General features: G+C 42.0%; 1 protein-coding gene across 3 annotated transcripts in view; it reads left to right on the forward strand.

Annotated features, from left to right (window-relative positions):
* Positions 1–18,295, forward strand: part of ITPR1 (inositol 1,4,5-trisphosphate receptor type 1) — a 246,665-nt gene that overhangs the window by 201,779 nt on the left and 26,591 nt on the right. For all 3 annotated transcript variants that reach the window (XM_054034479.1, XM_054034481.1, XM_054034482.1), the window contains 6 exons: positions 1,875–1,997; positions 9,583–9,758; positions 11,020–11,184; positions 13,026–13,221; positions 14,019–14,120; positions 15,953–16,095. In XM_054034479.1, the coding sequence (XP_053890454.1) occupies positions 1,875–1,997; positions 9,583–9,758; positions 11,020–11,184; positions 13,026–13,221; positions 14,019–14,120; positions 15,953–16,095 (905 nt within the window). The remainder of the gene's footprint in view (positions 1–1,874; positions 1,998–9,582; positions 9,759–11,019; positions 11,185–13,025; positions 13,222–14,018; positions 14,121–15,952; positions 16,096–18,295) is intronic.

Consider the following 18,295-nt stretch of genomic DNA (forward strand, 5'->3'; position numbering starts at 1 on the left):
AAAGCATCCATTTTCCCCCTATGGTCAGGTAGCAAATTACTAGCATTTTTTACAAGTCTCCCATTCTAGATTCAGTAAACACTCAAGCAAGCCTACCAAAACCAGGGTGAGATTCTCCACAGGGCAGAAAGCCTGTGCCACATTCTGAATGCAGGTGCAAGGTAGTGTTTGTGGTTCTGTGTGGACCCTCTGTACTGAATTTAATTCCGTACAAACAGGTTTCCAGCTGGTCACAAATGCCTTCCATTTAAAACATATTAAAAACAAAAAGAATATGGAGAACAATGCATCATATACCCAAAGCGTTGATGCATATAATTTCAGCAAGGTCTTGCATGTGTCTAGGTTTAGGTGCAATGAAGTTTGATATTTTTATGATGACTGCAAACCTTAGTATTTGCCATTCCTTAGCATTTGGCTCATCAACACATTTGCCTTTTGTGTGCATATCCGTTCAGTGTATAATGAGGCATTATATAATTTTTTTACCCACCTTTAGCCTCTTAATAACATTGAGAATACCTGTTAAGAAGGAGAATGATTTGTTAGGGCTTAGGGAGAGATGGATGTTGTGAGGCTCTGGGTCTTTGCATTCATTAATTTATCCTCATACGAAACTCATGAGTTATGCTTTTTTTAACTCTCTTCCCTCAACTTTCCTGTGAGCTCCTTTCCTTTCACTGCATCATGACATCTCTATGTATGTACTTTTCCTTTTTGGCAGGAGGATGCTTGACATGTTTCCCTTTAATGAGAGTATTTTTCTTAGATTGCAAGAACTACCGACTTCTGCAGAGCACCCACCACCAGGCAGTATGCCTGCAGTAGATAAATTCCAGGGGATTTTAATTCGATGCAGATAGATTTATTGTAAGATAGCTTCTCGGAGTGCTCTCCTTTTCATCTTAATGGGTCCATGACCATTTCAGAAAATGAATCCTTTAGCTCTGATCTGTGCTCCTTAATTCTGGTTGTAGAGATTATTATAATTAGGACTAGGGGTTGTTTTATTGGGAGGGGGGGGAGTGTTTGTTTTTAGTGTTTCGTACACATTCTTAAATAAGAGTTTTAAAATGTGCAGCTGTTTAGTTACCGGCATAGTACTATGTAGCTACATTTCTGGGAGAAAGCGTTTGTATCCTTGGCCTACAGTAGTGTATTAAATTAGAAGCCCAATTGGCTGCTGTCTCATGTCTCTGGGGTACCATGGTGTTATTGTTGGTATGCTATGAAGCTGTATTATGTATTTAACATCTTGGTTAAATTTTTGTCTTACTGCAATGTGGACACCCTATATTTTGTATATTAATTCAGGGCTAGATGACACAGTGACTTATACGCCAAAAGCCAGTCTACACAGGCAATCCTACAGTTGCTGCTACCCAGCTTGCTGCACTAGAGGGGAACATTTAAGAATGGTAGAAAGTCTAGTGTAGACAAGCCAGCGAATGAGAGCAGCTAGAACTGCACAGCAAAGAGGGATGCAGCCAGAATACTCTCTCACCCTTGCTAACACATATGAACTTTCACGCTCCTAATCACCTGGAAGGTTTTGGATTTAGTGAGTGCAAACTATAATGGTTTACTATTTTCTCTATGTGCAGGGATTTCTTGGGAGACAACCTATTCTTGAAGTCATTCTCATGCTGCTGCTAAAGTAATTTGTATACCGAAAGCTAATGTCTGTTTTAACATTTGGTCCGTTGTCTGAAAGGCCAGTCAAATAAACTTCAGAACAAGTGGTTGTTTTTTACTGCAGTTGCTCTTGTGCTTCTCTGCAAAGTGTAAATAAACAGGGCTTTGATGGAGACGTGCTGTCTTACCACAAGCCTCGGATGTCTTTGAAACACTCACGTTTTTCTCTTCCTTCACAGCTCAACCTGTATTGTACTGGTGCTCTCGCAACATGTCCTTCTGGAGCAGTATTTCGTTTAACCTTGCGGTCCTTATGAATCTACTCGTAGCATTTTTCTATCCATTCAAAGGAGTCCGAGGAGGTACTAATATTTGAGACGTTTAAAAAAAAAAAAAAAAAAACCATCTGAACAGATTAGATGCAATAGGCCAAATTCTTCCCTTACTTACAGTGGTGTAACCCTGTTAACTTCAGTGAGGATACTTGGGTGGAAATTGGCTTTTGGAGGGCGGGGGAGATTTATAAAAATTGTGATCCTTTTTTTTTCTGTTGTACAATTTTATTACTCCATTAATATTGCTTTAAATAATACTTGCAAGGGGAAAATGGTGGGGGTTGTAACAGGATTGAATTGCACTGTTTTCTATTTAATACAAACTACTTCGGAAGTGTTTGCAAGCAAAATATCGGGTCTGATTTCTGTCTACGTGGAAAAATGACCCAAGAAAGAAATCAGCAATAATTATGTGACTGTGCTGCTTTCAAGTTTTGTTTCATAACTGTATATTTTGCTAAACAATATGAAGAGCATTTATTTTTTACTTTCCTCTAGCTCACATCTTAATAATGTTCTTTCGACATAGCCCTGCAGTAGCTCTCAGTACTGTACAAAGGTGGGCAAGCAACATTTATCCCCATTTTTACAGGTGGGGAAAGTAAGTCACAGAGGAGTGAATTGCCCAATACCATATAATATGACAATGGAAGATTCAGAACTAGAGCCTAGGATTTATGTATGCCATTCTTTTGCCCCATCCACTGGGCTGCCTCTTCAACATACTGTAGTTGAGAAGTTGCCCAGAGGATTGAGGAAGAGTTTACTTCCTTAGTCTGCAGCAACCTGTCATTCAGCCCACTTCACAGAACTTTAAAAGTTGTCCTTAAGATCACTGCTATAGAAGAAGCTAGTGATGAGGTATGCAGATCTTGAGGGGATTGTGCAGTCCCTGCTGAATCAAACAGTGACCTAAGGTTGGGGTGATCATTTCTAGCAAGGGTTCAGAGCCAGTTCAGAGAGATACTTCCAGCTGTGGCTTAATTGGATTCAGCTGACTGTACTTGGGCTCAACACCTTACAGGAGTGGGTTACTTCCCAGGGGGAAGAGACACATGGGGTCATCTTAGCCAGAACACACAGTTGGAAGCTATGGAGAAATTGAAGATGCCATGTTGGGTGTTTATATTTTATATATAGAGTTCACTGCTTGTAAAACTGCATGGAAGAAATGTGCAACTAGAGGCTTTTGCCACACGTCTGTAAAGTGGGGTGAACGAGAACCCCAGAAATAAAACCTCATCCAGGAGAGGGTGATCGATGAACAAACTTCTGCTTCCCTTTCTTTCATCATTCTGACACTGGCCCTGCTGCAATATCGAAGGCATAATGTACATATGAAATGGATCTAGGTAACATGCAGATATGTACTCTCTCCAATTGAGCTTTCCTTTCTGATCCATCTTGCCACTCCTCAGATCTCTTATTGGTGGTGTGGTGGATTGTATGTTTCAAAGCTTCAGCCGAATACATCTCAACCATAGCCCAACTAAAGCCCAAAATCCAGTGAGCCCTACGTGTGAAATGAAAGCCACCAGAAAGGATGCCACAAAAATAGTTCTTAGTTCTTAAGTCTTAGTTAGACCTTTAAAGGAATAAGGTGAACTACAGTTTCAAGGGCCTTAATTTATCGATTTAGGATTTGATGCTGAGCTACAGGGGCAGTGGGGTAGAGGCAGATCAGCACCGATAAGTTAAATGGGGATCTAAAATTGTTTGTCTTCTCCAATGAGGGCATTGAGACAGTACGTCCCATGTGACCAAGATCTCTGACATTCTGGTGAGACAGTTGTTTGGGAGAGAAGAGCTGGGATAAATTCTGGAATGTAGGATTCTTGTTTCTGCAGGAATTCTCTCTTCTGCCACAAGATACAGTAAAACGTTGTGCAATTATCTGGGTACTAGTTTCACTGGTGGTTGGAAAGATTTAGCAAGTGCAAGCAAACAGTCCCCAAATTTCTATGTCTAGTTTCTAAGATCAGAAGTTTACGTTTTAAAAGTCTGATTTTATGGCTGTTTGTGTAATGTCTAATAAACAGTTTATGTGGGATTATGAGTTACACCCCTTTGATTCTAAGGGAAAGGAACTCAGGGTTCTGAGTAAGATGGGAAAAGGAAATAATCCTTCTTCTTCCAGTGCTTGCTCATATTGATTCCATTCTAGGTCTCATTGGAGATTTTTGCCTTAGCGGTATCTGGAGGGTTGGCTGTAGCTCTCTCTTGAGTGCTGCGCTCAGGCATTGGTCTATTAGGTGATGCCAACCCTACGCCCTCTCCGTTCCTTCTTACCGCCCGTGATGGTTGGTCAGAGCGCCTTGTCTTGCAAGAGCGTTAGTGGTTCTTACAGTCCATTGTTCTGTCTTCTTTGTTGTTAATTGATGGGTACTTAGACCTTTAAGTTTAGTGTTAGAGTAGTTGTTTAGGAGTTAGAGTCCCGGCTAGGACTTTGCCTCCGAGCGGAGCTTTAAGTTCCCCAGGCTTTAAGTCATGTTCATTGTGCAGCCGGCTGATGCCCATTAGTGACCCCCATGGGAGCTATTTAAAGTGTTTGGGGGAGTCCCACAGAAAGGATAAGTGCAGGATCTGCAAAAACTTTCGCCCTCAAACTCAGAAGGCACCATAGACACCAAGCCAGGCAACGGACCTGGCCAAGGCCCAAGCATCTCCAGGCAAGCCAGTTATGGGACCGCCCCCTAAAGTAGCAGAGTGTCCCCGGATCACCGTGGCCTCGGACCCCAGCACTGCAGCCTCGGTCCCCGGTTAGAAGACGCATGTCCCTGACGCCAAGGTCTCCGCCTGCAAGGCACGGGACACCTGAGTCGCGACGCCGATCCCCGTACCCATGGTATCGTCGGGCTTCCTGCCAGAGTTTGCCACGGTGCAGATCACCATCACCTAGACAGTCTCTCAGGCATCGATTTCCCCCCCTCCACCCCCCCCAGTGTGGGATTGGTCACGGCACTGGTCTCTGGCTCCTCTTTGCGCAGGCGCTGGTCCTCGCCCTCTCCTTACCGGTCGCCGACAAGGGTCAGTCAGCAGAATCAGGATCTACAGCGCCGCCCTGATTACCAGAAGGGCAGTGGTCCGAGCCTGAAGGAGAGTTCTGTCCCTCACCTAGAAAAAGCGAATCACCACCGGCCCACGAGACTGTGGCTCCTGTGGCAGTGGCCCATTCAGTGGCAATACTGAAACCCGTGGGGTATACCTACATACTCCCACCATTCCTCCCTGGCGGCATCGTACAAGCTGCCCCCGGCGCAGACTGCACCCGCGTCGGACCCCCCAACAACTTCAAGGAGCACCAGGCCCTGCTCAAAAGAGTGGCTGGCTGCCAACCTGAACTTGGAGGTTGAGGCGCTAGCGGAGGAGTCTGACCTCTTTAATGTTATACCCTCCTCCACCCCAGCCTGGGTCGTGTTGCCTGTTCACCCAGGGGTCCTTAAAATTGCCAAGTCTGTGTGGCAGATCCCCTCTTCCATCCCGCCTACCTCCAAGAAGGCAGAAGAGAAGTACTATGTCCCCGCAAAGGGGTTTGAGTATCTGCCACTCTCCCTCGAGCAGTATCCCCATCAACAAAAGGGACAGGCAGGGACAGGCGAGCCGCTCGTCGAAAAATAAAGATGCCAAAACTCTGGACTTGTTTGGCTGGAAAATTTATTGGAAAGCCAGCCTGCAATTTCGGGTGTTTAACCAGCAGGCCCTGATAGCCAGGTACAACTTCAAACTGTGGGACTCCATCAACAAGTTTAAGGAGGGCCTCCCACAGGACTGAGCCCAAGAGTTCGCCGTCTTGGTGGACGAGGGCAAAGCGGTGGCGAGAGGCACCTTCCAGATAGCCTGGGATCCTATGGACTCAGCGGCCACGGTAGTCGCCTCCTCAGAGGTCATGAGGTGCAGCTCCTGGTTACGATCCTCTGCGCTGTCCCAGGAGATGCAAACTACCGTTCAGGACCTCCCATTTGAGGGAGCAGGGCTCTCTTTGGAGCTGACAGACACACAACTCCACAGCCTTAAAGACTCCCGTGCCACCCTCCGTTCCTTGGGCCTTCACACCCCTCAGCAGGCTAGAATGCCTTTCAATCCCCCGCCACCTCCGTCAAGGTCCTGGAGTGCCCCCCAGTCCAACTCCTACAGAAAGGAGAGAGTCAAAGGATTTAAATGACATCACCCTTCGTCTTCCCATTCTTCCTCCCATCCTGGTTCTTCCAGAGGCCAAGGAAACCAGAAGCAGGGGTTTTGAGGATGCGCGCGAGGATGGCATCCCAGTCACTTCACAGGATCCACCCCCCATGCTCTTTCCTCAAGCGCCTGCACCCCTTCCGGTCGGCCTGGTCGTGGCTGAGCTCAGACTGTTGGGTGCTCGACATAGTATCTTCGGGCAATACCTTCAGGACCTAATATACCAACGCACGAGCGTGGCACTCAAGAGGGCGCTACAGCCCACCCTACAGCCCACCGCTAAGGCAAAAATCTCCAACTGTGCACATGGGCGCGCACACACGCACCTAGAATGGAATGGACATGAGTAGTACATCTTGAAGAACAACAGTTACGAAAAGGCAGGTAACCATTTTTTTGACCTTTTAACTTCTAGGGACTTCATCTTGCACATTCTCAACACCTCATGAAGCATCTAATGCTTTTAAAAAACCTCTCTTTGTTATTTATATAAAATCATTTTAAACTCTTGATTCGTTAAACAGCTATAATCCTTTCAAAATGGATCATTTAGGGGAAAATGATTTTTCCCAAATTAGCTGTTACTACTCAAGAAAGAGAGCTCGGAGTCATCGTGGGTAGTCCCTGAAAACATCTGCTCAATGAGCAGTGAAAAAGCTAACAGAATGCAAGAAACCATTAGGAAAGGGATAGATAAGACCGAACATATCATAATGCTGCTATATAAATCCATGGTACGCCCACAACTCGAATACTGCATGCAGTTCTTATCACCTCATCTCAAAAAAGATATATTAGAATTGGAAAAGGTCCAGAGAAGGGCAACAAAAGTGATTAGGGGTACAACACAGCTTCCATATGAGGACAGATTAAAAATGACTAGGACTCTTTAGCTAAGAAAAGAGATATCTAAGAGGGAGTATGATAGAGGTCTACAAAATCATGAATGGTGTGGAGAAAGTGATTAGGGAAGTGTTATTTACCCCTTCACATAACACAAAAACCAGGGGTCACCTGATGAAATTAATAGGCAGCGGGTTTAAAACAAACATAAGGAAGTACTTCTTCACACAATGCACAGTCAACCTATGGAACTTGTTGCTATAGGAAGTTGTGAAGACCAAAAGTACAACTGGTTTCAAAAAAGAATTAAAGGAGTTCACGGAGGACAGGTCCATAAATGGCTATTGGCCAAGATGGTAAGGGACGTAACCTCAAGCTCCGAGTGTCCCTAAACCTCCAACTGCCAGAAGCTAGAACTGGATGACGGGATGGTTCATTCAAAGTTGCCCTATTATGTTTATTCCCTCTGAAGCATCTGGCACAGAGACAGGATACTGAGCTAGATGGACCATTGTTTTGACCTAGTATGGCCATTCTTATGGTGTCTCTACATGGTTCAGGCCAGCTGAACTCTGAGCTGCTAAGTGCATAATACTGTGAGATTTATCACAGTGTGGAAGGCCAAAATTTGCAAACTTGAATGCCTATAATTAGGCATCTAAATCCATGTCTAAATAAGTTTCTGGGGTTTCCAAGATGCCGAGACTCTTCCATTGATCTTTGAAGGTGCATAGCACTTCTGAAAACGGACATGTCTTTCTGCTAGCAGATGTGCAGCCTCCTGACACCTCTTATGACTAAGAGTGTACATGTCTTCACTGAGAACCACTCAGCTTTGGCCAAAGATTGGTCATTCCCAACTTGGAACTCTGTTTTCCAGGGGCTAAAACATTGCTTCTGCTATGCTCCCAGCCCTTACTGTCCCTGGCAGCGAGGAATGAGTTTGTGACCTGAACTCTAATCTCTTTTCTATTCCCACACCACCCACTTTGAGAAGGCAGCAGAACATGCTGCTGGGGCAGTCTTAAAAGTTCCCTTTAATAACAGCATTCCATTCCACTTACTCTAATGCTGATGAGCAGCCTGTGGTGTGGCCTTTCAAAAGCACATACTGCAGGCAACCTTGAAGGTGTCTTTAATTCTAGCTAGATATGCAGACCTGCTGTGAATGGCTGAAACTGAAGAGAGAATATATTCATGTTTTAGATTTTATTATAACTGTCAGAATATTAACACTTAAACAGGTGGCTAGATCCAGGGCCGGCTCCAGGGTTTTTGCCGCCCCAAGTGGCCAAAAAAAAAAAAAAAAGCCGTAATCGCGATCTGCGGCGGCAATTCGGCGGGAGATCCTTCGCTCCAAGTGCCGCCGAATTGCCGGACGTGCCGCCCCTTTCCAGAGTGGCCGCCCCAAGCACCTGCTTGGCAAGCTGGTGCCTAGAGCCGGCCCTGGCTAGATCCTTTAAAAGTGCATTCTACCCTCTCACTGGAATTCCAGTGCTGAGTATATTCACTTCCTAAATGGTCTTTTGTACCTTCTCTCTGCTTTCCCCTTCCTGTGGTATATGTCCCTTTCAAATCTGATGCCTCTGTTTTTGAGCATTTTACCTTTGTTCCTTAGGGCTCTGCCATGGCAGGCATTTTGTCCGAAGTTTTTGAACACACTGTGCTCTCTCTGGGGGACATGGCTTTTGTTCATTCTTCTGTTGTTTTTCATTAATCTAAAATAAGTAATTCAGAATGCAAGTATATGGTTGTTCTTCGTATATGGAAGAGCATAACTCTCCTTCACTCCCCTCCCAGTCTTGTTTGAAAAAGCCTTCGTTGTGCATGTGTTGACGTGCTTACTGAGATGGAACAATCCCCTCAGTTCTGGCACAGGAGCTGCAGACTGCTACAAAGTTGAGGGAATCTCTCCCTCTAATCTGGTTCCTGCTGAGATACAAATGGTTTAGAAACATGCAACTCTTTTTTTTTTATGTGGCCTTTGTCATGAAGGGATGGTGGTTCATGTTTGAAGTAGCCCCACAGTGTGCTAGTGTTGTAGGACATGTTTTTTTTATAGCTCTTTAACTGAAGTGTATTTAGCTGATGTTACATAACCAGCCAGGCACATGGGACGCTCCAAAGAGAACGAGAAATACCAGAGATGGCAAAAACTGGTAAAGCTTTTAGTTGGGGAAAAAAAAATTAATAGAAGGGTAGGATAGGAGTAATAGGAAGGTTAGGCCCAGCGATTTCTGTTGTCACTCTCTTCCCCTCCCATTCAGGGAAGCTACTGAATGCATTAGAAAATCGGTCTTCTATGTTTTCCAATGATAATGTGTCTAAGTAACGCACAACAAAATGAAGACTCCTTTAATGATGATGCTTGACACACAATGCTTTACGTGTTCAGGGAATATACTTAATTAAAATGTACCTGGGATGCTGTCATTCAGCTTCACCACTCATCAATCTGTAATGGCTGAACAGGTGGATTAGTGATATTGCACAGTAATAACATTAAAATGGCATTTATCTGGCTAATCTTGGCTTTGTTATATTTGGTAGTTAGGAATATTTAATCTTCTTTTATTTTTTTCCATACTAGGTACACTAGAGCCCCACTTGTCAGGCTTACTCTGGACAGCTATGCTGATATCTTTGGCCATAGTTATAGCTCTTCCTAAGCCCCATGGTATCCGAGCTTTAATAGCTTCTACGATATTACGACTAATATTTTCAGTGGGTTTGCAGCCTACTTTATTTCTTCTGGGTGCATTCAATGTAAGTATCATGTAGGTTTTCATTTACATTCTCTTGCATTTTACATAAGAATTTCTTATCCACTCGTGAAAATACCAGACTCTAAATACTCAGTCCAGAACACTGTGGAGTAATTGGTGTAAAAAGTTATTCCCTAATTGGATTGGGACTCTTCTTTAAAAATAGAATCACTGTGCTGTGTTTCCGTTGGAAGTTTAAGAGCTCCACCGTGGCTCTCTGCTTTGTCACACTCTAGTGACAGCTCCCAGCTCAGCTAGAAATGTTAAGAAATCTCTGTGACCCTACAGTACTTTAAATTGTTTGCTCAAACCCTTATCTTGTTCAGTCGCTAAGCTACAGAAGATGGGAGTTTGTAGGATTTATCAAATAAGTGTCCCAAATGCTTGTAGCTTACCTGCCAGTCAAAAGTAGGACATTGAGCAGTTTGCTGCAGAGCAAACATGCAACTTCAGTAAGACTCAAATTCAAACATTTGTGGTCTGCAGGCAGAAGGGGTCTACCAAGTGAGCCAAAAGGAAGCTTCTCTTTGACTAAGCTGTGCGAAGGTTCTATCTCCTGGATGTCTTTTTGTGTATATATTACATAAGTACCTTAAAGCAGACAATTGAATTACATGTCTTATCTAAATATGTTCAAAGTGCCACATATATGCCAATATGTTAGCCAGTCGACAATGGTATTATTATTATTATTATTTGTTGTGGTAATGCTGAACAGTTCCATTTGTGGTTGGGGAACCATTGATATTGGCATTGCTGTGTCCTGATTACTATATACCCAATCTAAAAATAGTTGGGTGATGGGAACCTGGATTATTTTCTTACTAACAAGTTACACTAACAAGTGTCTCAGAAATAGAAGTGCTTCTGTTCCAAGGAGCTGTTTGTTTTAGGCCGATGCATTTTTGAGTGAGAAGTTAGTTTTACACTATTTTTTAAAAAGTCTTACCTCTTCCAACTGGGTGATTTGTTTTTGCAATCTCAAATATGTAGATGTATTCAGTCACAATTGAAAAGATTTTGTGTGTACATTTTATAAGGGCCAGTTTTTTTGCTCTTGGGTCAATTTAGATTGGGCTGCATAGATAGACGTAACTGAGGGCAGAGTCTGACCTAAATGTGTAAATCGCTCAATCATTCTACAAGTCCTTATTGCAGTTGTTGATAGAAACATGTTGCTGAATTGCTACTGACTTAGAGTCTGCAATTGTCAGGCATATGTTGCACACTATAGCTAACCTTTACTGTAATTATCTCCTTAGGTTTGTAATAAAATAATTTTCCTGATGAGTTTTGTGGGTAACTGTGGAACATTCACTAGAGGATACAAGGCAATGATCCTGGATGTGGAATTCCTTTATCATCTGCTATACCTTCTTATTTGTGCTATGGGGCTCTTCGTACATGAATTTTTCTATAGTTTGTTGGTAGGTATTCATCTTCTCTTTTGAAGCGCTGTCTGTGCTTTTCTAAAGCCACCATCGCACTAGTATCTAGAAGACATAAATGTGTCACTGTACAATCTACCCAAAAATAGAACCTAGGTTTTCCACTTCCAGTGTGGCTGCTGTCCTTGGTGGGGTTGCTTTGTAGTGCTTGACCTTTTCAGGAGACCAAACTCATGCTGTTTTAGCTTGAGAGCTTACTGGGGGGGACTCGCACTGCCCCTGTGCTACGCCTGCTCTCCTTACCTGAGAGATAAATGGAAGACTTGTAATTTCTTCTACTCCAGTACCATATACAAGCAGGGCACATTGCTTTATTGTAATTAAAATGTGGGATTTATGAATGTGTACAATTGCAAAGAGGACTAATTTACAAGTATTTCCCTGTTTCGGGCCCCATTCCCAGACAACTAAAGTATTGGGGAAAGGATAAAAGCAGATTCCTTTGGCTAAATGTGTAGTTGCTTAGCTTGCCTAGACTATATAATTTGTCTCTGGTTCTAAGGTTAAATAATAAATTGGCTTAAAATATCCTCAAAGTAACATTGATACCAGATGAAGTATCCAAGTCTCAGCTAAGTCACCAGTGGGCACTACCCAGATCAGAAAAGTCAGTACAAAATCTGGCACAGATAGCACATAAATGGTAGCTACTTCAGGAGAAATCCTGGCGGGAACAAGAGGCAGATTGTTCTGCAAGGCAAGTGATGCTTCCCCAGTGTCAGAAGCTGTACCAGTGACTTACCGTGAGTTTGGGTGCTTCGTATATTTGGGAGCCTTTTTTTAATCTCTGACCATGAATCCAAGCCCTGGGGAGTGACCGGGATCCCTTGCCTAAGACTTCCCATTAGGTGCAGAGCCTACAATGCATGACGCAATACTATTCAAAGTGTGTCGTGAACAAGTATGTCTATAGCAGGCAGGTGTCAATTTCTAAACAAGCCCCTACTTAGTTGCTGCCTGCTACATCATTCTGTATCTGTTTTCAATTGTTTCCTTTATTCCTTTATGGAAAAATTGGGAAACGTGGTTTTACTGCCACAAATGTGTCATCTGTGTATGACAGTTTACTCTTCTAGCATACAAATCTGCAATCTGATGACAAGGAAATGTATGAAAGGGACAGTAGCTTTCTGCAGACCTCATATGACTTCTCTTCAGAGTTCTTTAGAGGGACATGCATAGGGTAAGCGGGTGGAGGGCGGGAGTTGGAGTGAGGGTTTTTTTGCCCTCTCATATTTTAACATTTATTTTGTCCCATCATTCAATAACTGACTGTTCCATGTCCTGTCGACGATAGGATAGATTTAGAAGAATGGGAAGTGACGGAAGTATTTATGTCCATAAGAAAACTAAGACAAAACCCGGAAAAGATTAACCCACCACCATAAATCCAGCCTTTCCCAAAACCCCTTAGTTTAAGCATGTCGTCTTTCTTTATTTTTTTAATTGAAGTTTAAAGAGACCTGCCAACTTTAACTTCTGAAGTAGGTTGTACTTTTCAGTTTGGTGCTGAAAAGAGAGAATGTGAAGTACAGATCATCAATTAGATGGTTACTTTAAAAAAAAAAAAAAAAAAAAAAAAAAGTGTATTGGGAATGGGTAATGTAAAATCAGTCGGGTGGTTGTGCCATTCCATTTAGTTAGTAGGTGATGCTCCAGAATTCTAAATTAACTATCTATCTGCTTTAAAAAAGGGCAGACTTTAAAACATTGGAATTAGATTATTTACATCCTACTCTGCATTGCCCCAAAATGTAACATGCCATCAGTTTTGTTAGCAGGAAATTTATGAAACAGCTTGACCTGCCCCTTTTTTCCAGCTTTTTGACTTGGTGTACAGAGAAGAGACCTTGCTGAATGTCATTAAAAGTGTCACTCGTAATGGACGTTCCATCATCCTGACTGCTGTTCTTGCTCTTATCTTGGTTTACCTGTTCTCGATAGTGGGGTACCTATTCTTCAAAGATGACTTTATCCTGGAAGTAGATAAGCTGCCTAATGAAACGTTATTGCCAGGTTGGTATTGGACATTTTAACTGTGCAAGGTTGAAAAGCATAAAGGGCTTGCCCCTGCACAGCTTGCGGGGGGTACTCGACACCTGATAGGATTGAGTACAGATGTAGTTCCGGTAAAAGATGCTTTCCAAATGAGAAAGCTAAACGTAGCTTCTGCCAGCAGCTTAGTGATTGAGGTGTACAGATAGAACAGCAAATAACCTTATTAACAAGGCACTTCATTTTTTTTCCTCTAAAGCTTAAACTGTTCAGAAAAGCATTGCTTGATCTTCTTGCTACCAGACATTTTTTTTTTTTTTTTACCATTTATCAGATTAGAGGTCAAGAACTAAATGACACTTTGCTTCAACTTTTCCACACAGTTGATCTCAATGCCAGGGACATCTCATTATCTGTAACACCTGATAAACTTGCACTGCATGATGAATGCAACTTTTTGAGACACCTTGAAACCATGTCTGCTGAACATAGTGTATCATAACAATTTCAACTCTTCATGAACTTTGGGGCTGAGCATCATGTACAATAATTGTATGGCGTTTGGTCCTAGTGCACAGAAATAGAAAGCATTTTATTTTGTCCTTCATTTAAACATTGTTAAAGAACTAGATGCAAGAGTTTAATTGGACTCTAACTTTCAAATCTCAGTGGAAAAATCTTTCACAGGAATACACGCATGTTACTTAGTGCAGACTCAGTTCATATTACAGTGTTTGTTAACACCTGTGGATCAGTTATGTAAAAACTGAAGCAATGTTAAAGGATATTTTTTGATGCCACAACTTGCATTTTTGTAGACCATACAGAAGCTGGTGATACCATGACTGGGGAGTTCCTGTATTCAGATGTATGTAGAGCAGGCAATGGGGAAAACTGTTCTTCAGTCATTCCTTCAGAAGGTAGGTGTCTTTCAGTACTGAACTCTTACACCACAGCTTTAATTTTCACTCTGTTCTTGCCAAGTATCTTAAATTTAAAAAACTTGTGTAATTAACCCAGGCAGAATAAAGATATCAGGGGCGCATCTGATTTGAGGGAGGATTAACTTATCCCACCTTCCCATTAACGTAAATATCTTTTGGTACATGAAATACTGTGTTTAAACTAGAAATACTTACTTTATTGCAATGGGATTGCTTAGTACTGAACTGAATTGAAACATGTTGTGTTTTGAACTGCCTTGCCTTATGCGTTTGAGAGGGAAAAAGTGATGCAGCTCGTCCTCTTTGTAAAATCCTGAAGCTTGCAACAACAGATCAACAATTCTGACCTCAGAAGTTGGTCTCTGAATTTACGAGCATCTTCCAATGTTAGTGTGAAAAGATGCAGTCAAATATAAATGCATTGGTGATGACAGTATTCTAACTATTTAGTGAAGGAAGACATTTTTAATATTGTTTTGGACTAGTAAGAAATAATAAACAGAATAAATACATAAAATGGTGGGGTTTTTTTAAAAAGAGAAAAAATAAATATGTTGGACATGAAGTATAGCTGTATGTTTGTCCATTCATGTATGGTACGATGATCAGCCTTAAATTGAATCATGAAATATTTTGTCTTATTTTCTACATGTTAAATTTACTTCCTTGCTGAGATTAATGGTATTGGCTGTGAGATGCAGACAATGTTGGTATTTTTCATTCAAATAAAGTATTTGTTTCAAAGGTCAATGATGGCCGAGAGCCCATTTTCTAAAGAGGAAATGTCTGTTTGCTCTAATGTGCCCTATGATAAATTTAAATAACGGAACAGATACAAAAATAGTTCCTTCTAGTCTTTCCTGGCTGTAGGATGCAGGGGATGATTTTGGTGGTCTTCACATACTTTATTTGCAAAAAGACACAGGAAACTTGATAATGTCAGAGTTCAGGTTGATATCTGTTAATATCAATGCTTGTCTACAGCCAGAGGTGGATGTGATGCACAAATCTCTGATCACCTCCCTAAGGGTTTGGAGATGTCTAGACACAACATTTTGATTCAGACCCATCTTTAACATTTAATATTGTAATAACTGCACATGCATTTTTATTATCATAGCAAAGATGTGGAGGGTTTTTTAATAGTCTGTTTTTGCAGAATACTCATAATTCGTTCTGGAGCTTCCAGAATCAAAATGCATGAATTATGAATGCCTGGAACAAACTCTGAAGTTATAGCCAAACTGGTAAAAGTTGGTGGAAAAAGACATTTGTTCCTTTCAAATAAAATACGGATTCCATAGTTAGTAATGGCACCGTAGCCATTTGAAGTGCAAGAGACAAAGGTTTCCTTTCAGAGCGTAGCTCAAGGCCTGTCCAATCATTCCTCTGTCAAATACCAGGAGATAGCGTACGAACAAAAACTTTGCCCTCAGAGCTGTCAAAAAGTCCTGATTCTATATAAACAGGTATCTGGTAAGCTAAAGTTGTGCATGGCAACAGAACGGGAAAGAGAATTTAGCCAACTCAGCACGAAACTAGAAACAGAATTTTTGGTGGTGGGAAGAGGAGAGACACAACTGAGCCAACAATGGAGACCAGCTGAACAGCTGCTGTTCTGTTCCTAGCTAACCAGTGCTGCTGTGGTGATCTACATGGTTTATTAGATACACATGGTTAGAGTCATATGATTGTTTTTAAAGGGAGAGAAGAAAACTCCCAGCAAGAGACGATTCAAAAAATGAAGAGAATTATTTAAAACACATCTTCTTGCCTTTTAAACCTGTCTTTGCTTCCTCTGTTAATAGAGCTGATATCTAAAGAAGAAATTGAGGAAGAGGATAAAGAGCATACGTGCGAGACACTGCTGATGTGCATTGTTACTGTACTGAGTCATGGGCTCAGGAGTGGGGGTGGAGTAGGAGATGTGCTCAGGAAACCATCCAAAGAGGTAAATTAACACTGCATGGGGGAGGAAAAGGGAGATCTAGTTTTATTGAAGAGAATGTTGTGTACTGTGTATTAAACATATTATGCATATGTTACTAAATAGAACGGACCATAGTTCCTTTCCATTTAATATGGTTAAATCTCTGCAATAACCAATAAGTCAAGCAATGGCACATCTGAAATGAGCTTCCAACTATTTAACCTGCATTATGATGATGATGATTAATCATATTTTAGGGTAGTGCCTAAAGACCAACCAAAAATGGAGCCCCATTGTGCTAGGGGCAGTACAAACACAGGGTAGCAGAAAGTTCCTGCCCTGAAGAGCTTACAGTCTAAATAGACAAGACAGATTCAGGAGGAAAATATAGAACCCACAACCAGAATGAAATGTTATGTATGTTCCATGGTTGTTTGGGGGAGGCGATTAGCTAAATTGAAAGAAGAGGGAGGAGAATCCTCTTCTGTGATTCTATGGGATGATTTAGCTGGGGGTTGGACTAGATGACCTCCTGACGTCTCTTCCAACCCTAATCTTCTATGATTCTATGGGACAGAGCAAGAGAGAAAAGAAGGTAAGAGAAGCAGGGGAGCTCCAAGGCTAATGTTTTCCCTCTCCTCCCTTACAAAAACAGCCAATCAGCACAGAGCACAGAAAGTCCAATCAGAACTGCAGAAAGCACTCTGAATTTCCAAAGGTCCCTGCTTTGGCTGCTTTGCAGCAGTTCCTAATGGCTGGAGTCTCTGACTGGTTCCTCCTTACAGTTTTAAACTCCAGGCCACATGATAGGGGGGAGAGAGTGACCCCAGAGTGGTAGGGGTTAGAGGCCTTCCTGTACTTTTCTGGACTCATGGGGGTGTTGGGAGAGGGGTAGCCACCAACTGGACCCCATTTCACTCCCTCTCCCCAGTGCAGCAGTCCCTGCTTTGTCTGTATCAGATGTCGGAGAACAGAACTATTTATTTACACCATATTTTCTAATGATCCCCTAGTATTCAGCCTGATTTCAGGTAAAATTTCCAAAACCTTGTAAGTCCTAAATAGAAGTTAAGCTCCTAAGTGATTTAGATCCTTTTGAAAAGGGGTAAACAGTGAGGTGGCAAAATTTTCAGATGATACAAAATTATTCAAGATAGTGAAGTCCAAAGTGTGAAGAGTTACAAAAGGGTCTCACAAAACTGGGTGAGTGGGCAAGAAATATATAGAATATAAAATGATGGAGTCTAAATTAGCTGTTATCACTTAAGAGATCTTGGAGTCATTGTGGATAGTTCTCTGAAAACATCCACTCAATGTGCAGCGGCAGCCAAAAAAGCTAACAGAATGTTGAGAATCATTAGGAAAGGGACAGATAATAAGACAGAAAATATCATACTGCCTCTCTCTAAATCTATGATATGCCCACATCATAAATATTGCATGCAGATATGGTCTCCCCATCTCAAAAAAGATATATTGGAATTGGAATAGGTACAGAAAAGGGCAACAAAAATGATTAGCGGTATGGAACAGCTTCCATATGAGCAGAGATTAATAAGACTGGAACTTTTCAGCTTGGAAAAGAGACGACTGAGGGGGAATATGATAGAGGTCTATAAAATCATGACAGATGTGGAGAAAATTAAAAAAGGAAGTGTTATTTACTCCTCATAACACAAGAACTAAGGGTCACCAAATAAAATTAATAGGCAGCAGGTTTGAAACAAACAAAAGGAAGTATTTCTTCAGATAACAGTCAACCTGTGGAACACTCTGCCAGAGGATGTTGTGAAGTCCAAGACTATAACAGGGTTCAAAAAAGAACTAGATAAGTTCATGGAGGATAGGTCAGGATGGGCAGGAATGGTGTTCCTAGCCTCTGTTTGCCAGAAGCCGAGAATGGGCGACGGGATAGATCACTTGATGATTACCTGTTCTGTTCATTCCCTCTGAAGCACCTGGCATTGGTCACTGTCAGAAGACAGGACACTGGGCTAGGTGAACTTATGGTCTGACCCAATATGGCCATTCTTATGTTCTTAAAATGTGAGATAGGCATCTGTTTGAAGGCTAGAAGAGGTGTTCGTGAAAGACTTCTTTTAGGATGTGGTCCCCATTGAGCATGGGTTGTAGTTGTTTAATTATAACCCTTATGAGTTCCAGTGTGGGGTGGTAGGGGACAACTAGGGTTGTGCAATAGGAGGGGTTTTTATTTCTGTAT

Source organism: Malaclemys terrapin, chromosome 7 (assembly GCF_027887155.1).
Source record: "Malaclemys terrapin pileata isolate rMalTer1 chromosome 7, rMalTer1.hap1, whole genome shotgun sequence".
Classification (NCBI taxonomy): Eukaryota; Metazoa; Chordata; order Testudines; family Emydidae; genus Malaclemys; species Malaclemys terrapin.